The 21357-nt window shown below is 42.1% G+C and overlaps 2 protein-coding genes across 2 annotated transcripts; both read left to right on the top strand.

The window, feature by feature from the left end:
• The first annotated feature begins 1430 nt into the window (after positions 1 to 1430).
• si:dkeyp-72e1.6 (transmembrane protein 238-like) lies at positions 1431 to 3686 on the top strand. Its single transcript, XM_062408757.1, has 2 exons — positions 1431 to 2219; positions 2946 to 3686. Exon 1 carries the CDS (start codon positions 1691 to 1693, stop codon positions 2204 to 2206), a length of 516 nt encoding a protein of 171 aa, XP_062264741.1. The 5' UTR covers positions 1431 to 1690; the 3' UTR covers positions 2207 to 2219; positions 2946 to 3686.
• Positions 3687 to 7379: 3693 nt separating this feature from the next.
• On the top strand, positions 7380 to 21294 carry rrn3 (RRN3 homolog, RNA polymerase I transcription factor). Its single transcript, XM_062407882.1, has 17 exons — positions 7380 to 7635; positions 7847 to 7903; positions 8127 to 8216; positions 8857 to 8986; positions 11964 to 12023; positions 12306 to 12369; positions 13524 to 13593; positions 13924 to 14022; positions 14733 to 14828; positions 15804 to 15927; positions 16167 to 16297; positions 16520 to 16650; positions 18300 to 18487; positions 18599 to 18707; positions 19053 to 19205; positions 19416 to 19500; positions 19841 to 21294. Exons 1-17 carry the CDS (start codon positions 7540 to 7542, stop codon positions 19988 to 19990), a joined length of 1833 nt encoding a protein of 610 aa, XP_062263866.1. The 5' UTR covers positions 7380 to 7539; the 3' UTR covers positions 19991 to 21294.
• Positions 21295 to 21357: the final 63 nt, after the last annotated feature.

Genomic DNA, 21357 nt, shown 5'->3' with positions numbered 1-21357 from the left:
TGGACTGTGTAATCATTTAAAGCAGGATTACTGAGGCACAGAAATATAACTGGAAATATCCATCTCTGTTGGCCACTGGTGCCAGACCTCCAAGAGGACACACACACACACACACACACACACACACACACACACACACACACACACACACACACACACACACACACACACACACACACACACACACACACACACACACACACACACACACACACACACACACACACACACACACACACACACACACACACACACACACACATCTTAAAACATCCCCTTAAAATGTAATGATTTACGTTTTGGGACCATGTGGACAGTTTGGTCCCCACAACATGATAAATTCTTGGAGAACACACTTTGGTTTTGTAGTGGCTGCAGACCAAAGACAACTGATCTGCATGTCCATCTGTCTATGTGCACTATGCAAATAAACCAGAAAATATCCTGTTAGATAACCAGATAACATCCCCAGTACAAAGACACTGATGCAAACATGGACGTACGACTGTAGATGAAGCCTGGTGAACATCTCTCACTCTCATCTCCTTCTGTCTCATCCATAAGTCCCTCACTTGAATGGATTGGTTGATGGAAATACAAATTAAAAAGATGGTTCCTCTTAGGCTTTGACTATTGCAGACCCTCAACACCAACATCCATCAAGAGATGTTGATATTAAATCCATACTGTTGAATATATTCGTATCTATTATGCCTTTAAAATCAATTTGTCAATCAGGTCTAATCTCATTTTACAGTGGCATTATCAATGTATTATTATTGTTATTTTATAATTATATATGAATTGAATTGAATATTAATGTATTATTTTTCTGGCCTGCATCTCTCTTATAACTGTCAGGTTTACCTCATTATGTGAATCAATGATGTTTACCTGTGCTCGAAAGTTAAATCGTTTACTCAAACATTTGAACAGTGTGTCACATATTGAATATTTAAGACCGTATGCAGCGAGAGTGGAGCTTCGCTCTGAGGAGAATCCTTTTTTAATCATACTGGGCTATAGGCTTACAAATAAAAAATGTATAAGTCTTTCTTTTTTAGCAAACAAAAATCTGAGTGAAATATTGATTGCGCTATTTGCAAAAGGGATATATTGGGAAATCTAAAATATGATTTTCCCTATAACATAGTAATGAAGATTTAAAATAACTGTCTCAGACAGATGTGTATGTAGAATATCTAAATAACTTAAAACCTTTACACAGTACTGTGGACATGCAGGCTACCGAATGAGCAGTATATATATAAATATATATATATATATATATATATATATCATGTGTATGACTCCTTATTTACTCTGAGATAATCTGTCATGCACTATATGGGATAAATACTTTATATTATCATTGGAAAAGACTAACACAGGTAGAGCCCCTCCTCCAGTAATCATCACGCCCCTTCACTATGAGACCTGAGGGGACTGAGTCTCACCTGTCCCTGTCTCTCCTCAGTCTCCTGTCTCCCCTCTCGCAGCTGTCTGTCTCTACTCTCTCCTTTGTCGCCTTCTCACCGGTCTCACCTGACCCAACTCTCTCACCTGTGTCTCCTCTCTCCACTCTCACCTGTCTCACCTTCTAGCCGCTCTGAAACATAATGGCGCGGTGCGGAGGCAGCGGGGAGTAAGCGGGCACAGTCTGACCTGAGCTGAGCCGCTGTGTGAGGACATGGAGCCGGTGTACCGGGGCCTCGGTCGCTGCGTGTGCTGTTTCTGGCTCGCGGTAGCCTTTGACATATTGGGAATGGCCGTGCTTCTCATCGGGGTGTTTGTCAACGTGTTCTTCTACGACCTGCTCATCTATGCGGGCGCCATCATCATCTTCCTCAGCCTCATCTGGTGGGTCTTCTGGTACTCGGGGAACATCGAGGTCCCCCCGGCTGAGCTGGAGGATGATGTTGGGCTCCTGAAGAAGGAGCGGGGCCGTCTGAGCGGCCTCGGCGGGGCGGTAAGGCGCATCTCCAGCCGCCTGTCAAGCGGCATCCGGAGCTCGTTCCGCTCGAGCGGGAGAGAGTCCGATGCCCATGCGCGCCCCCAGAGTTCGGTGTCCCCACGTACGGAGCAGGTGACCATAGCTATGGCAACGAGGAGCCCCCAGGAGAGCAGCTCTCGCGCCGCCGTCTCCTCTGTGGGGGGCGGTGACGTAGAGATGCCTAACACCTCTACCGAGACCTCAGCTACATGACGGAGGCCCACAGGTGAGGCCTGCTACACACCGAGGGGGTCCCTGGCCTCAGATACACAGCAGTTATAACTACAGTTATGTGAATAACAATTTCTTTATTATTATTATTATTATTATTATTATAAGGTTATCCATTTTAAAACTTTAAACGTAAAAATAAGTAAAATTAGGTGACTCAGACAATAAAATCATGTGTCATATGTCTGTATTCTGTCAAGTGTTGGCAGAAAGTGCCCCAAACTATGCAGTGTCTTCAGTGGTATTGTGATCCTTATTCTTCTCTATTTTTTCAAACCAAATGTTGAGATTTAATCAAAAAAAAGTGTGTTATTATGTGAAACACCATAGCATAGATATACATGATCTTATATATCCTATTATTTTAAACAAAATTCCAGAATAGACAATGATGTCAATGATTTAGCTCCTTCCTTTATTTTCATTTACTTTAGTTTGATGTGGAACTTAATGTGGAACTAAAGGGACAACATGTGGTCATAGCAGTGAAGATCCCTTATCACTAGACAATCATTAACCACAGTTCACTGCTCACTGAAATACAAGCCCTTAGCTTAAACAATAGATGGCCAATCCAGAACCTCATGAAAACATTTGCGCCACAGATTGATGTGAAGTTGGCATAGCAATAACATTCTGCTCACAACGTGTCAACTCAGAGATTGAACTTATTTCCAGTCAAGCTTTAATAACAAGGTTTCATTCAATTTCTTCCACGCAGAAAATGACTCATCATTAGTTCCTTCCAGCACTGGACGGAGGAGAGGCTGCCCGGCATTGCATGAAGCTGTTGACATTCAACTCTTTTACTTTTGTTCATAATGAAAAATTAATCCTCAGTGATTTGAATATCTAAAGGAATTGTTAGCTGTTTTTGAGTTGAAGAGGACACATAAGACATTACTAGAGATATGAACTGAAACTGAATGAATTTATACAGTAAAAGTCTAGTCACTGATATTATTAATAATTTGTGTAACAGTATTGATTAAAGCATGTGATTGAATTGTCTTATTATGATGTTGTATCCAGTATTTGTTCTCACGTCTGATTTCTTAACACACTTCCTGATCAAATGAAGCCCAACTAACTAACAACACATCACTGCAGCATGCGTTAATAACTTCCTTTTTGTTATTGAAGGATAATTCTTGACTGCAGTCTACTGTTGACTGTGTTCTTTTTTATGAATTTGAACTGGCCCAACCTAATGGACACTGGCATGTTTAACTTATTCAACCTTGACTGAATGTTTACTTAGATTCTGCTTCCAACTATGACAACATGTCAAAGAAGTTGTTAGTGTGGCATCATTTTCTTCAGATAATCTAAAGTGGAGCATAACTGAGTTTTTTTTTTCGTCTTTGTCGTCTTGAAACTCCTCTGTTTGTGCTGTGTGTGACTGTATTTGGTTGTGTTGTGTGTATTTGTAGGTTTGATAACAGTGATAATTTTTTTTCTATCTTGCTGTGCTTTGTCTATTTGAGTCTATTTACTTAAGTTGCACTGCACTGAGCTCTCAGTGCCACCATACCCAAGGTTTTTCCTCCACTGAGGAGGTTATGCTTTCCCTCCTTTCTTTTTATTAGATGATTTGTTTATAAATCTTCTTTACAATTCTCCAGACAAATATTCCCAAACATTTTATACAGCCTTTATACAGTTTTACCCGTACTTTAATCCTGATGATCAGATAAGGACTAATTGTTCATCCCGACTGCATTCAGGAAATCTAGAGAGAAAGTGATCGATCCAAACTTTCTTCATGTGAATGTAAACAGAAACATTTCCTTCAGCTTTTACAACTTCCTGGTCACAATAGTGTAGCACACTTCTCTCAGGCTTATATTTAAGTATCCAACTCCAGCTCTGGATCCACTGAGTCAGAGTAAAAGTAACTCAGAATCATGTTACTTTTCATACACCTGACTTTTCTCTTCCAAACTAATGAGCTGCTTAGAAGATGTATGTGCAGGCTTTATAGTAAGCAGCATAAAGAGTTAACCCAGTATTCAGGTAGCAGTTGATAACAGCAGTAAATGGGTTTGGACGAGGAAGCAGTTCAACTCGTGGATTCAGGTGTATGCTGTGAGCCTTTTCAAACACTATTCTAATGATTATTCTCATGTTACCTGAGACTAACTGATCCTTGTTGGCAGCAGCCAACATGTTACAAAATAAGAACAAGTGTGACCTGGAGACTGTTGGTTTCAGTGAGCAGACTACTCATGTGGAAAAATAGGTGCAGTTGGTGACAGGCCTCCTTGTTCCCACCCATGTTGATAAAAAGCCTCAGTGTCTAACCTTTGGAACCAACTCTCTTTATTATACAGCTGTTTCCTCTAACTGCTCCATATACATAGTTCCCACTGTCAATAATTTCTATGATCAAGTACACTGCAAAGAGGTCTGTTCAACCTGCAACCACCATGTTGAAGGTGGGATTAGCATAATTAGTGTGACAATTTATATGATTTGCTCCAGACTCTTAAAAGTAGTTAATTTGCTTAAACTCGCGCTCTGGGAGAATAGTACATAAAATGTGACGTCATATCAGTGGCACAAAGAGAAAAGTAAAAAGCTGAGATATGGTAATACACTGACAACCAGAGCAGAAAACTAACGCACAACTCCTCTCCGACTTCCAAAAATAAAATAATATGGCCTATGTGGGCTGATCGTGGTGGTGGTGATGGACCCTGTGTCGCGTTGGCATTGGTACGGGCGGTGGACCAGGACCGCGGCTCGTGGTGGGTCCTGGTGGGCGGCGGTGGACGTGACTGAGGTCTGGAGTGGCGTCTGGTCTGGATGGTGGATCGTGGTCCTGCTGGTTGCTGACCATGGACTGTGATTGCAGCGGGACTGCTTGGCATATCATGTTGGGGTTGTCCTTCGGGATGTTTACCCTCATCAAATGCTGATGAAAGTTTTAATCTTGATGTTGTTTTCCTACACGTGGCATCTATTGCACTTCTGTCCATCCTGGGAGAGGGATGCCTCACATGTGGCTCTCTCTGAGGTTTCTATGTATTTTAACCCTGTTAAAAGGGTTTTTAGTAGTTTTACCTTACTCTTGCTGAGGGTTAAGGACAGAGGATGTCACACCCTGTTAAAGCCCTATGAGATGAATTGTAATTTGTGAGTATGGGCTATATAAAATAAAATTGATTGATTGATACATACTGAGAAAAAGCTATGTCGTTCTCTCAGTGTTGTCAACTTAGGGTTGCAGTATCACACTGCTCCTTGTTATGATCCATTTGTCTCCAAGGAAACAAATAAAGAAATGTTACCTCTTACCCCAAATTTACCGTAAAAATACAATCTTGCTTTATTTAACATTATATTTATTTGATCTTAGTTGATATAATTTTAATGTGTTTTAAGTAACGGTGGCCCTTTTTAATGATGATTTCAATAAAAAAAAGTCAAATTTATAACATAATAGGGGTCAAACCCAAAATATTAAATACATTATAATCTTTTTATTGTTTTATTAACCCCCACATACCAAGAAATCTTAAAAATTTCACAACCATGATAAATATGACATCATTGCTATAATGTTGTGGTGCCATCATGACTGCATTACCAGTGTTATACAGTATATGCCAGTGCTATCAATATCTCTTTTATGCTATAAACTTGACATATGCTTGTTACAGATTTAAGATTAAGATTAAGATTAAGATGCATTTATTAGTCCCAAAGTCATGCACAGACAAATTCATGCAGGTAGGGAAATTTAATCTCTGCTTTTGACCCATCTGGTGCAGGAGACAGAGCAGTGAGCGACCATGTACGGCGCTCGGGGAGCAGATGTTTGGGGAGTAAAGTGCCTTGCTCAGGGGCACTAGACAGGGTATGGAGACTCTTGGATTTTTGGACAGATCAATCCAGGTTCGTCTTTTTGTTGTCTCTCCGTGGAGTCGAACCAGAGACGAACCAGAGACCTTCTCTGCCCATGGTCCAAGTTTCTGCCACTAGACCAATACATTATGATAGCGTAATACGCATAATAAGCCACCAAGTGTTAAATGCTTTGATTGGTCTCTATTAGATCTTATCCATGAAGCACTGGCATAATGTTAATTTTCAGTTTAAATACAATTGTATTTGTATTTGAGTGCTGAATCCCAGGCATGACCCAAACACGTAAGAACAGAACTAGTAGAGATGCAAAGATCAGTACATTTATTTATCAGTGTGCAGTGTTGAATTCAGTGTTATTTGGACAAATGATATGATCAATATTGATCAACTTTGACTGAAAAAAGTGATGTTGTCACTCACGTCAACAGGTGCAACAATAACTGACTCACTAGTTTGGGCTACACTGCATTTGAATAAACAGGTGAACTGTTGTTTTTGCAGCAGTGGTGGGGCAGCTTCAGAGGTCTGTGGACAGAGTCCAGCAGAATGTTTCAATTACTGCAGGTCACTTGTACATTTTCAGAAAGAAATTAGCAAATCAGCATTTTCACAGGCCAAGAGAGCTGCCAATCCAAAACAGGCAGGTTTACAACAAACACTGCACTAGTATGCACAGTGACTGTTACTTAACTTCATGACCTCCATTGTCTAGTGAGTCAATCAATATAGTCCATGTTGACAAATCATAACTTGTTTCATAGGGATTAACAATGTGCAACAATTTCTGCCCTTAACACTCCACAAGAGTAAGGAATAACAAAAAAAAAACTTTTAACATGGAAAAAGAACTTGGAAACCTCAGAGAGAGGACGGACAGAAGTGCTATAGATGCCACGTGTAACTGACCACATCAACAAAATAACAGTATTTACAACATTGATGAGAAGAAACAGTTTTTATCATAATGAAAATGTGTGTCTATGATTGAAGTATTTATATATAAGAAAATGTCTGATAGAGATGAAGGGAGCTGCAACGATAAATTAACTGAGGAGATATTCTACAAATCAATTTACAGCTCATTCTTCATCTTTTAGCTCGTTTTTATCTGTGTACCTGACAGTTGATTATGTATCCTTTATTTATTCTATTCAATTCTATTCCTAATAAGCCACTGGATGCCTACAATTTCTGCCAGGAACCCATGACCCTGTGAGACGGAACCCGGGGAACATTCTGAAGGTGACGCCAGTGTGCCGTATTCACTTCCGTCAATACGCGGTTTACTTCCGCTGGGGAGAAGAGCGCACACATGCTCCAGGATTGTTTACAGCGGTTTCAGCGGTTATACTGATTTACGTGATATCATTAAATTAGCTCAGTCTTCCCTCTTCAGTCCGACCTTTTAGCTGATGTCAGCTTAGCTGCGCTGCTTTTCTTAAATGGAGATGGACAGTCTGGACTTTTTGAACAGTCCTCCTGTGAAGACGGTCAGGTTTGGAGGCAGTGTGGCGGACACGTTAATGAAATACAAACAGGTGATTGTTGATGTGCTGTCTCTCGTTGTTTTACACCAGAGCAGCTGAGACTCTAAACTGCTGCTCTGTGTTGTGTCGTAATAAGTCTAAACCTAGGAAGTACTGCTTATTACTACCTTGTCAGCTGTCAGTATCGGCACTCTGGTCTGTCAGGAATAAATACAAGTTCATTGTTGCTGTAATTAAAATTACATATTTGTCTTGTTTGAAGGGAGACTCAAGTGATTATGAGCTGCTGAGGCATCAGCTGGCTGATCCTGAGATAAAGGTAGGTAGGTAGGTGTGTGTGCGTGTGCGCGCGCGCGTGTGTGTGTGTGTGTGTGTGTGTGTGTGTGTGTGTGTGTGTGTGTGTGTGTGTGTGTGTGTGTGTGTGTGTGTGTGTGTGTGTGTGTGTGTGTGTGTGTGTGTGTGTGTGTGTGTGTGTGTGTGTGTGTGTGTGTGAGAGATCACTGTTCTCGTAGTTCTGTTCTCAATGACCTCTCTCCTCACAGGATGCTCAGATCATCAGCTGGCTGCAAGAATTTCGGGGTTGTGTGACTCAACTAACCAAGGACCATGAACAGCTCATCTATACTATCCTGGTGAGTATCCATCATGAGACTTGTACCCTCAGCAGCTGATGGCAAAATATGCTGATTCCAGCATCTTAAATCTATCAATCAGCTGCTTGTTCATGTATGACTGGTCAGATACCATGAACAACACAAATACATCACCTGGGCCTAAAGGAAGTTGTGAGGGTCTTCTTAGAGAGCTGATGATAACAGATTGATATGATAGTAGTATGCATGTATATGTAAGGCCAGTGTGTGGGAGTCTGTGACTAAATTATTAGTGTGGACACTTTAAAATTAGATTACAGTTAGTACCTTTTAGAACTGCAATAGCTGATTTTAAAACATCACCATTTTTGTTTAACCCTTGTTCATATGAGTTCATATGTTGGATGTCCAGGGGATAAATCGTCAGACTAACTATCAGATATGGGATGTTGATTTTGTTTTCCTGTGCAGCTTCAATCCCAGCTGCTCATTATTGTAAATGAAGGCTACTAGGCAACATAAGCCCATAGTCTAACAGTGCAACTCACCTTAAACTGTCATTCATCCCAACCTCCATCAGGCACCAAGACTCAGATGTGAATGGACCATGCAGATTTTGTCTTCATCGATAAAAGTTTTCATGCTGAAACTCCTCTCTGTGTGTGTGTGTGTGTTTTAGAGACTTCCATGGGTGGGCCGGAGCAATGCTGTGGTGGAGGAGTACATGACATTCCTCAGTAACCTGGTCTCAGCGCAGACTGTCTACCTGTGTTCCTGCCTCAAGATGGTGGTCTCCCATTTCACTCCCAGTATGTTCACCTGACTGGCGGTCAAATAATCCAATGTTTCACAAATGAATTCTAAATTCAAACGCTCAGGTTGTGAGGTAATGTTGACCATCTGTTGTCATTCCTCGTCATTGTCATTATTGTACATTTTCATTTTTTTTGTGTTTACTTCAAAAGGCAAAGGGTGAACATTAGCTATATATCATCGCTGGAATTTAAATCTCATGGCATGTGAATTCAACACTGCAACAATTGAGCTCTAATTCTTACTTAAGAGAAATGTATCGGCGACATGCGTGTGTGTTGAAGTTCCCTCCTAGGAGCATAGATATAGCACGATGTAACTAAACTACAGAAATACAATTTTGGAACTGCTCACTGATTCCAAAAACATCCCAATCAAAATTGATCTCAAAACACTAAGCTTGTCTGTGGGAAAGACTCTGAATACCGAGGGTCTCTGCCTGTAGTTTGTGAGATAATGTGTAATTTCGAGGGTTATTCTCTATGGAAGTGCAGTGTTTCCCCCAGTAAATGTCTCAGTCAAGGTGGTAAGCAGGTGGCGGTGCTGTTGGCGCGGCGCGTAGCGGCGCGGCGAAAATTTTTGGGGGTATTTTGCTCAAAGATGCCAGTACGCATGAATGAAATAAACAACTGTTTATTTCAATATAAATAAACAACAGTAGGTACAAATGTTGTGGAAAACATGCAGGCACTACAAAATAGGGTTTAAGCCGGTTTTTAAGAAAAATCAAGCTGCCTCGGAAGATGACAGTTTGTGATGTCGGATTCCGTTCAAATTAACCGCCTATTCATTGTGGACGGCAAGAAAAAAAAAGTTTTCGCGCATGCGCACCTGATTCTGTATGATTTAACATGTACGCAAATAAGCATCATTCTTTGTGCCTTATTTACGTAAATGGTATGCCACATAAGCCTTTACGTTACATATCATTCATGGACCAATTAAAATCGAGATATTACTAGACATTTACGCAGCTTAAGGCCAATGTATGCTACTCCGAGTCCGTTGCGGACTGACGGAGCGGACGGACCCTTTTTGATTTATAGTTCTACGAGCCTTTTTGTTGTGAAAACAATTCACCGCCAGAACAGTAGATGGCGCAACTGAAGTCGAGCTTAGAGAAGCCTACCTCATGAGGTATATAGAAGAAGTCCACGCTGGTTTATTTACGTCCTCCCGGCTCCTCACACACAGTGAACGATGGCAGCTAACAGAAAAAGGATGTTGATGACGCGACAGTTTTTGCTGAATAAAGTGACACCCAGCGGGTCATAATGCTTATGTTATCGTGTCTTAACGCAGCGGTTCCCCGGTCTTGTTTCCAAACTGCGTTGCTAATTCAACAGCTGCAACAGCTTGAAGCTACACGGAGGCAGCTAGCTTCCCCCCAGCTTCCACACACAGTCAGCAGGGACACCCGATACTAACTACTACCGTTAGTTAGTATCGATCTAAAGTGTTTGCTTCTAACCTGACGGTGTTTGAGAGAGTGTCATGAGCCGTGGGATTAAAGTCAGCGGGTTTTTGCGCTGTTCCCACCGCAGTTAGCATGGTGGTTAGCCCGCTAGCCTCGTTATGAAAGTTCGTTATAACAGTATGTGACCGTACACACGTGCCGTAAGTGCTCTAACCAGCCACCGTCAGCCGGACAACGCCGCTGGCTTAACACACTTGTCACATTAATTATAGAGTCGTAGTTGTGATTTTGGTTTATTGTGATGTAGGGAATGGAACAGGAAGTTTCCATTCCGAAATGCTGGCGTTAGCGGACCAATCACAGCCAAGGGCTATCCGTGGGCTCTCCGCCATTTCGACGTGTAGTTAGAAAAAGGAGAGCTGCACGAAAAGCTCTCCGAGGAGCCACGTTGGAGAAGGCGGTCCTATCTGTCCGTTATGCTGTAGTCCTACATAATGATGAATGCTGTCTTTTATTTTTAAGTTGAATAGAAGTAGTACCGGTAGTTTGAATCGGCGAAGGTTTGACTTGTTGCCTTACGTTTATTCTGCCCTCGGTGTGAGGGACGGGTCCGTTAAGTCGATGGATGCGATGTTTAATCATTTAGACCAAACTACATCAGGCTACGGGCAAACCTGAAGTCACCGTCGTGACATTTCATATACGTCCCGTCTGTGTGTGTGAGTGAGTGAGTGAGTGAGTGAGTGAGTGAGTGAGAGAGAGAGAGAGAAAGAAAGAAAGAAAGAAAGAAAGAAAGGGAGGAACTTATTTGAAATCGGCCGTGCGTGCCTGTTTGTTGTTTATTGTTTTTGATTTAACAATATATAGGTTTAGAGAAATCTGGCTTTCAGAACTCAGTGCCTACCCACTCACTGACCTCACCGCACGTCACTGGCGGTAGATTGACAGGTGACTATGATAGACTATGCAACAATATAATCAACCACCAGATGTCGCCGTCTCAATTACACTCAAAAAACTTTATTGGCACGACTAATGTTGTAAACAGTATTACCTGAGTATTATCAATGCCATTTTTTTTTTTTTTCAACTTTTTTTTTTTTTTTTTTTTTTTTCAATACATTGGTAGTCAAGGCGGGGCCCTAGTCTTGTTAAGGCGGCCGCCTTAACAAGATAGTGCTGGGGGAAACCCTGAAGTGTAAGTAGCTCTACTATAATCATTCGTACTTGACATTGGTTTTAGTTCATTTTATTCACTATGGTCTTTAAAAGGGTCCTAAAAGGTCTTTGATAAATAAAATTGCAGCCTGTAGAAACCTCTATATGTTATACACAAAGACCATGTCTTTTTAACCGGTCATACTATGATAATGGTCTGTTGTTGAGTGAGTCGGACATGTCCTGTGGATGAACTGCAGAGGATTGGGTCTTTGTCTGTAAGTTCACACCTGCACTGAGAGCTGTCCACTAATGATCCGATCTAAGACTGATTTTATGCTCAGGCTTATCTTCGTTCCACTACAGGTGACTCATGGAGAAATAATGTTTGTTTTCAGAGCGAATGACCATCTGTGAAGGGGGAGTGGATATCTCTGATTCAGATGATGAAGATGAGAGTGAGTGTCATCTTTTTCATTTCTATTGCTGTTTTCATGTGGTTGTGTTTCACATTACAACTAGATTTCAGGACTTATAAGCATTAGAAATGTTGATCAGGACTGTCATTGTTGTGTTGGTTGCTTGCTGAAGTCTGGGGGGGTTGAGAGGGGAGGACAGTGAAATTTGCGCGATGTGAATGTTGAGCAGGGCCATGTTAGAGTATAGCTGATCTCCTCCACCCAAGTATATGAGTAAAATACAAATGATTAATTCCTGAATTGTTCCTTTTATTTTGTTAGACTTCCCCAGAAACTTTGATCGGTGTCACCAGGCATTACAGCTCATCACCAAATACGTTCCAGCGTAAGTCTCTTTACATGGACGTTTCTCTCTTCCTGCTTTGTTTTTTAAGATTTTACTCACCAATAAATCTAATCTTTTCTCCAATATACCAAATTACTTAGTATTTCATCTCTGTAAACTAGGGCTGAACGATTAATTGCATTTGCGATAAAATCGCGATTTGATAAAACGCGATTTTCTAATCGCAGCGTGCGCGATTAAAACCTGCGAAAGAGAGTAGGGCACTGGGCTGCTGTCCTCACCCGCAGCAAGAGTGCCGCGGGACCACAAAACTCCTCTGATCCAGAAGATAGCGAAGCAAGCCTGCATCACCTACAGGGTTCTAAAGTCTTCGCTCATGCCGCTGCTGACCGCGGTGCGGGCGGCGGACCTGAAAATCACTCCGCGGAAAAGCAAGCCATGCTCCGGGGCGGCGGGGCTCCAGAGCCCCCCGGTCACATACATGCACATCTGCGAGACGGTGGTGTTCAGCATGAGGGTGTTCCTGCTGAGGCCCGGCGCCTCCATACCGCTGCACGACCACCCGGACATGAACGGGAATCTACGGAGCTGCTGATCCGCAAGCTGCCCTTAAGGCAGTTTAAGCTCTGCATCCGCGGACACAGAGCTTAAACTGCTGCTGCTCCACTGACTATAACAACGCCGCATTCCTACACTTAAAAAATGAAATTCAATGTGGAAGTAATCCAAGTATTCAGAATACGTTACTCAAAATTGGTTGGGCATGTATTCTGTAACGGAATACGTTTTCAAAGTATCCTTCCCAACACTGGAAATGTTACTGACTTGGGAGCAGTAGGACACCTACAATAAAAAAAAAAGTGCAATCCTTGTGTTTATACTTTCAATGACTTTGATTAAATTACTTAAATGCACACTGATTTGTTTTTGTTGTTGCTGTAATGAGCAGTTAAATAAAAATGTGGGAAAGAATATTGTACAGTAAATGTATATAATATTGTGTTGGTCATATTTAAATCATTCATGTTTTTTTTTTGGGCGAAAAAAAATCGCATATTAAATCGCAATTTTGAGGGAAAAAAATCGCAATTAGATTATTTCCCCAAATCATTCAGCCCTACTGTAAACACATGCAAAAATGTATTGACGACTTTCAAATGTATTGAATTGTAAAATGTCCCCTCTGGTTTCAGCACAAGTCGCTTTCTGATGCCCATTGTCCAAGAGAACTTCCCTTTCATACAGAAATCCTCCAGAACCCTGGTGAGAGTTATTGATGCTGTCGATTGAATCAAATAGAGCTAATAAAGTATTTTGGGCATAATCCAAAGGTTCAAACAAGCTGTGATAAAACAATAACTCAGACACTTTACTGTCTCAAAATGCATAATTTTCCTATGAAAAACTTGCTATGTACTTGCAACCGGATACGCATGAGATTTATATGAGTACTGTGAGATATGATATGTCAATAATATTGTTTTGTTTGCCTTAGCTCCTCTCAACACATTGTACTAAACAGAGTTTGGCTCTGCCAAAACTCTGATTTGCATCTTGGTGTTTGGGTAATGGATATCTTGTTGTTCTTTACAGGAGTGTTATGTCCACAACCTCCTGAGAGTGACAGTGTACATACCGTCTATTCGACGAGACGTACTGGAGGTGATCTTTGAAAAGATGCTCAAACTTGATGTGAGTGTTTCATCTAAATCAAAGGGCTTTATGGAAGAAAGGAGGAAAAGTCACACTTTTCCAGGCACCGGTGTTACATATACCGATTTTTGTCTGAAGAGCGACAGAGATGAGAAGACACACATTTACACACAAACTGCAGACGGGAGAGAAGCTCTTCCTGCAGATTATCACATAACACAGTGTTCTTTCCTTTTTCCTCATTGGTGCAGAAGAAGCAACGCTCTGCTGATCCAGGAACACAAATATTAGTTCAAGATGTTGTTATATGGATCAGATCTACATGTGAGTGATTAGAAATAAATACACTAGCGTGGAGCCTGGCAGACAGGATATTTTGAGGGTTTAGAGAGAGCCGTGCCATTGAAACAATGACACAAACTTCTTAAATATCTTCTATGTTCTTTGGGTAGTTCAACACTGTGCAGCAGAAGAGTGAGACAGCCCGCAGTGGAATTTTGTGTTACAACGCTCATTCAGTTTCAACACAGAACAGAATCTGAGCCAGCTTCTTTCCTTGTTGAATATCCGTTGCAATCGGTAACACTAGTGTTGTCAAGAGTTTATCACCGGTGGGGATATGTTCATGTCGTGGGATCCCTAGAATGAGTTTAATGACATGCAAACCTGAATTATTTCATGTTCTTAACCTAGATGATGTCTCCTATGTGTCTCCTCTGGTTTGTAAAACTGTGTGTGGTTTATCTCAGGTGAGTGCATCCCGCTCAAACATTGAGGAGGCAGAGGAGAATGAAGTGCAGCGCCTGAGGGAAGAGGAGCCGGCTGAGGAGGGGCTCTTTGACATGGTAACAAACAGCAGGGGTCTGGGTTTTCCTCTGGTATGGATTCGGTGGGAAATGTTTGTCGTTAGTACCAGGGTTGCTAAAACAGCATTAAATACTATTTAGGGTTAGGTTTGTCAAAGAAAAAATAGTTAATGGAAAACAATTGCATGAAGCATAATTCATTCTGCAGTTTACACCGTATTAAAGTATTAAGTGGATGAACTTGTCTGGCAAGAATGCAAATGTAAGATAACTAGTTATGTTAAAGTTTTACACACCAGCTCTAGAGATCTTCCCCATTTTGAAATATACTGTATTTTGTATGGCACTACAGCTGAGTTCAAACTTTTTTAATGGAATAGAACTCTATTTAAAATACTAAGCACATTTTAAGGTGTAATTGAAGCAGAAGTAGATAAATAAGTTGAAAGGCAAGAGCTGAAAGTCTCTATGTAGTGCTGAGTGTCGTTTTATGAAAGAATATTAAAGGATTGGAAGAGGGAGTTAAAGCACAAAATCAATGTCTAAGTAGTAAAAGGAGCTGTAACTATCAACAGTGATATAAGTGTGACAATAGAAGAAGTGAAAAGTGGTTGGTTTCAAAAAATGTATCTGTGTCTAATAGTAACAGCGTGGTGTGTATATGTGTTGTATGAATGTTCTAATGTGCTTTGCACTAATAAGAAAATACCGTGCATTTACCATCTGGCGGTCAGGTGACTAGATTATTAAACGTAAAACATATTAGCTTTTGCTCATTGTGTTCAACTAGCTTTACACAGTGAGACAAAATGAATTAAATAGCTACTTCTGCCAGAGGAAACTAAATATTATTATAACACAATTAAAATATCGAAAGGGATCTGTACAAATAATGTTGTGTGTATGTGCTTTATAGTTAGTGCTATAATGAACCTTGATATATTTGTATGAGTTAGTCCTCATGCTCACCCTGTCCTCCCGCCCTGGCCCTCACCATCTGTGTGTGTGTTTCAGGATGAGGACGTGGCAGCAGATCAGCCCCCCGGCAACACTGCTATGGCCCATCCAGTGGCCGAGCGGCTTGACACTCTCATGGCTGTGATGATGTCCTACATCAGGGACATCTGCCTTATAAACGGTAGATGGATAACACAGCTTTTACACTGAGGATCACATTTCTCTGACTGACCAGTATCAGGGAGTGGGCTTTAAACAGGTCCTGGCAAAGTTAAACCGATCTGAAGCTATAACAAGACATTTTTTGAGTGTGCGAAAAATATGAAATGTACTTTAACTTTGATGCATCCTTGTTAAGGGATAATTTTAAGCTGTTTCATTTGTCATCAGTGGTGTTCAGTGCTTTGTTTTCTATCTTAGGCTCTCTTCAAGTGGAGAGGACGAAGGAGCTGTACAAAGATTTGTTGAGTGTGTTTGACAAACTTATTCTGCCAACACACGCTTCCTGTCACGTCCAGTACACACTCTTTTACCTCTGCAGCTTCAGACTGGTTAGTACTCCCTACACTGTGTCTTTGTAGTGATAGGAAATAACAATATGTAGCATTCAGCCCTCAGTCTGGTCTTCAGACTGTTTCAATGCCAAAAGATGGCCAAACATAACTGAAATGAGATGTTACCATTCTATAGCAGACACATCTGCTTTAAAAATGACTGAAAAATCTTTAGTCAAAAGGGGGAAAAGTAATCTAATGTACGTAACATTTTCCCAGGCCCTGGCAGAGGGCTTCCTGGATCACCTGTGGAAGATCCTACAGAGCCCCTCTCAGCCCGCTGTCCTTCGCCAGGCTGCTGCTGGATTCCTGGGAAGTTTCCTGGCCCGAGCCAAGTTCGTCCCTGTGGCGTGAGTTTACATCAAGTTTCTGCTTAAGAATTGTAAAAGCCAGGAGTTTATACCCCGTAGTCCTAAGCCGTTGTTGGTTGTTCGACATGACCTTGGGAGGAACTCCAGTCGATTGGGTCTGGACTTTCTCTGAAGTTTGGCTTCACAGATGAACAATGCAGCGCGAGGTTCACAACAGCAAAAAACTCCTCCACCGGAGTCAGTGTATGGTGGTGCAGCAGGCAGAGGCAGGACCTTATGTATTAATTTCACTTCGGAGATTATGTGTTTTTGTTTACAGTAGGGCTGAACGATTTGGGGAAATAATCTAATTGCGATTTTATTCCTCCAAAATTGCGATTGCGATTTAAGATGCGATTTTTTTTCGCCCAAAAAAAACATAATGAATGATTTAAATATGACCAACAATATATTAGATACATTTACTGTACAATATTCTTTCCCACATTTTTATTTAACTGCTCATTACAGCAACAAGAAAAACAAATCAGTGTGCATTTAAGTAATTGTAGTCATTGTAAGTATAAACACAAGGATTGCACTTTTTTTTTTTATTGTAGGTGTCTTACTGCTCCCAAGTCAGTAACATTTCCAGTGTTGGGAAGGATACTTTGAAAACGTATTCCGTTACAGAATACATGCCCAACCAATTTGAGTAACGTATTCTGAATACTTGGATTACTTCCACATTGAATTTATTTTTAAAGTGTATTTAAGTGTTGGAAAGCGGCGTTGTTATAGTCAGTGGAGCAGCAGCAGTTTAAGCTCTGTGTCCGCGGATGCGGCGGGCCAGCTGGATGCGCTGGAAGGTCAGCTTGCGGATCAGCTGCTCCGTAGATTCCCGTTCATGTCCGGGTGGTCGTGCAGCGGTATGGAGGCGCCGGGCCTCAGCAGGAACACCCCCATGCTGAACACCACCGTTTCGCAGATGTGCATGTAGGTGACCGGGGGGCTCTGGAGCCCCGCCGCGGCTTGCTTTTCCGCGGAGTGATTTTCAGGTCCGCCGCCCGCACCGCGGTCAGCAGCGGCATGAGCGAAGACTTTAGAACCCTGTAGGTGATGCAGGCTTGCTTCGCTATCTTCTGGATCAGAGGAGTTTTGTGGTCCCGCGGCACTCTTGCTGCGGGTGAGGACAGCAGCCCAGTGCCCTACTCTCTTTCGCACGTTTTAATCGCGCAGGCTGCGATTAGAAAATCGTGTTTTATTAAATCGCGATTTAACGCAAATGCAATTAATCGTTCAGCCCTAGTTTACAGCACATAGACACCGGCATCAGCTCTTATCACCACAAACTCTATTGTCATCCTCCTTGGCTTCAATGTGTTTCATCGCTTTTTCATCCTGAGATATTGTTTTCTTTTATTGGTCTTTTGCTTGCGTCATTAACCCCTCCACTCACTATTTGTGAATCTTGCAAGGGTATCCTACTGTGTTCTCATATCGTCTCGTCCAGACTCTCAATAGACTTAGTTGGCAGGGGGAGGAACTCCAACCAATCTGCAATGCTCTCACTCTGACATTTGCATTCACACACACACATCCTCTGGAGAAACAGCGGAGGATCTCCAGAGTTCAGTGCATGTCTGAAAACAGCTGTAGTGTCCATCATTAGCCAGCTGTTAATCCAGTTAATCTAACCCCTCCCCCAGCACTGTGCGGGCCTGTTTGGACCTGCTGATCTGCTGGATCCATCGCTACATCGATAGTCAGGACAACAGCGGGAGACAGGCCTGCTGTGACATCAGCCTGCATGGGCCCTTCTACTCAGCCTGCCAGGCCGTCTTCTACACACTCATCTTCAGACACAGAGCAATGCTGGAGGGCAACATGAAGAAAGGTACATTACACACCTAATGCCCAAAATGGAAAACATGGCAGCAAACCCACAGCAAATATATTTTATTTGATGGTTATAAGTATGGTAATAACAGCCTTGTGTGTGTGTAAGGTCTGGAGTACCTGCAGAGTTTGAATCTGGAGCGGGTGGTGATGTGTCAGCTGAACCCTCTAAAAGTCTGCCTTCTTTCAGTCAGCAACATGTTTGCTGCTATCACCAGGTACACACGCACAGCGAAAAACCCCACTGAAACCATGATAAATGTTTAGAAGTGGAATGTCTCTTTGGTGGAGCTGCTCACAAATCAGTCATCTGAAATGTGACAAGGGGCTTCAACTAGACACAAGCCCAAAAGGTTAGAAAATGCTCATGTAACCAAACTCCCTCCAATGTCAAATGTCTTATTATCATTTAGTTCTATACATAAAAGTGAAACATTGCTGTCAAATGGGCATCTCACATGAATTGTCATGCAAACCAAGGCCAGCATATGAAACACTTTGTAAACTGGTTAATCATGACATAAATCAAAGTGAAAGTAATCTACTCTCTGCTTTTGTTGTAGGAAGTACCAAGTTGTGTTCTGCTACACCATCATAGAAAGAAACAACCGGCACATGCTGCCGGTGGTGCGCAGCTCTGCAGGCGGAGACTGTGTGACCACCAACACCAACCCTCTGGACAGCTTCTTCCCCTTCGACCCTTACCTGCTTAAGAGGTACATCCATCCAGAATTCTCTGAGATCAAATGGTTCGGGGGCAAAACAAGGAACGTCCAACATTTCTCTTGAGACTCAATGATTACTGTCATGATCACTTCTCAAATCATATATCTACAGTGTCCTGTTGCAAAGGACACAAGTGTTGAATGACAGTGATCAATACAAACAGGGTAACCTGCTAATCAGGTGTTTGCACGTATATACAGGTCCAGTCAGCTGATTGAGCCACTCTACCAGGTTTGGGAGGAACTGCCAGACATGGAGCTGCCTCCTGGCAAAACGGCACGACAGGTGAGGTGCCAGAAAGTTCATCATGCTCAGTAAATACTGCAGGACCTCCCTGCACTGCCACATAAACCAGGGAACTTTGGAAAGGACATGTGGAAAGAAATGTCCCCTATAACTAATGATTATTTAAATTTTTGTGAAACTGGTTTAGTGTAAGTCTTGGTCTCACTGGTCAGATGAAGTCACGGAAATCAAAATCTAACTGGAAATGTTTCTTTGATTGTGCGAATGTGAGAAAGTGTTATGTGAACAGTTGTCATCTGGTCTGTCGGATTTGGACTTTATGTTCCTCCCAGTCACTTAAACCTCACCTGGACCTGGCTGTGCATTCTGTGTCTGTCAGGGCTCCGGGGAGGACGAGGATGACTTCCTGTGCGGGGAGACACCGCAGGCCGATGGCATTGTAGGAATGACTCCCAGCTCCTACGACTCAACCCTCCGCAGCCCGAGCAGCATGGGCTCACCCCCCTTCTCCTTTCAGAAACCATTCTAGGCCCTCATCATGGTCCAGGACGTTCTAATGGACAACGGTTTTCTCTCTGCTCTGTGAATCCAAATTTTCACTCAGATCGCTTGGGGTCAGATGTGTTCAGACTCCTCAGACTGTACGTGATGTTATATTGAATTCACACTGAAGAACACATGAGCCAGTCTCAGTTGAAGAGATGTGGCTGAACTCTGTTAAGACAAGAATACTCCAAGTTAAAAGAGTCCCACCTTAAAGGATTTATGCAATAGTCTGACCCAAACCTTCCTTACTTTTCTTCCACATGATTTTATATAAGTAAAAAGCCATGTTGGCACATGCATAACCACTGTGCTAGGAGAGCTCCTGATAATCAGATTATATTTGTATTAATATATTTTTTACTGTTGCCTGGTGCAGAATACACATTACTGTAAAAAGTTCTGCAATGGAACACACCCTCGGCCCATCACATGAACACTTGTCAGTTCAGCCGACAGTAAGCTGCGCCAATGCTGACACATTCTTTTCACAGCATGCACATGTGGCCTCAGCATCTTGGAGATGAAGAGAAATAACCAATAAGAGTGAGCAGGTGGAGCTGCTCGGCACCGACGTGTGGAGATGGAGCTGATGGTGAGGATACATTCTGGTCATAGTGTTTGAACTGTGAGGTGTGAGCAGTCTCAGTGAGACACATCGGACTCTCAGAGCAGTAAGAATGAATGAATCTTCTGCTGAAGCTTTGGTTCAACTTCTCCCATCAGTGGCAGCAGCGGTTTTAGTCTAAGGGACGTCTCTCTGCTGTCAACTGCGTCCTCAGTGCACATACAAGCATGTAAATATTGTTTTAGGACCGACTTGAATAAATCTGATCATCCCTCTGTGTGTGTGTGTGTGTGTGTGTGTGTGTGTGTGTGTGTGTGTGTGTGTGTGTGTGTGTGTGTGTGTGTGTGTGTGTGTGTGTGTGTGTGTGTGTGTGTGTGTGTGTGTGTGTGTGTGTGTGTGTGTGTGTGTGTGTGTGTGTGTGTGTGTGTGTGTGTGTGTGTGTGTGTGTTGTTTTTAAGGTAAATGTGAGTTAGCTCTCTGCAGCTGAACATCATGAACATCTCACTGGGAGGTGACTTTCTCAGCATTGACTAGAAAAAATACAATGCGTCACTTGCAGGAAGTGAGGCTGGCAGGGGGCTTGCTGGTCAGCATTTTAACTTCAGTATAATGGTAAATGGTCCTGATATAAAAGTAAAGAAATGGGGAATGAAGTTATAATTTGTTTTATATTTCTATGCACAAAAATAAATTCTGGTTTCTTGACTCAACCACAATCTTCATTTGGGCTTTTGTAAATGTTTTTATGCCTCAGCCGCCCCATAGTAATGTTTGACCTTTTTCAT

Source organism: Platichthys flesus, chromosome 16 (assembly GCF_949316205.1).
Source record: "Platichthys flesus chromosome 16, fPlaFle2.1, whole genome shotgun sequence".
NCBI classification, from domain to species: Eukaryota; Metazoa; Chordata; class Actinopteri; order Pleuronectiformes; family Pleuronectidae; genus Platichthys; species Platichthys flesus.
Note: the sequence above shows the minus strand (reverse complement) of the source record. Positions and strands in the feature narration are given on the sequence as shown.

Coding starts and splice junctions, on each gene's coding strand:
- si:dkeyp-72e1.6 (XM_062408757.1), top strand. CDS start 1,691: ATGGAGCCGGTGTACCGGGGCCTCGGTCGCTGCGTGTGCTGTTTCTGG.
- rrn3 (XM_062407882.1), top strand. CDS start 7,540: ATGGAGATGGACAGTCTGGACTTTTTGAACAGTCCTCCTGTGAAGACG. Junction 13,594..13,923: donor AGAAATCCTCCAGAACCCTG/GTGAGAGTTATT, acceptor TGTTCTTTACAG/GAGTGTTATGTCCACAACCT. Junction 19,501..19,840: donor CTGGCAAAACGGCACGACAG/GTGAGGTGCCAG, acceptor TGTGTCTGTCAG/GGCTCCGGGGAGGACGAGGA.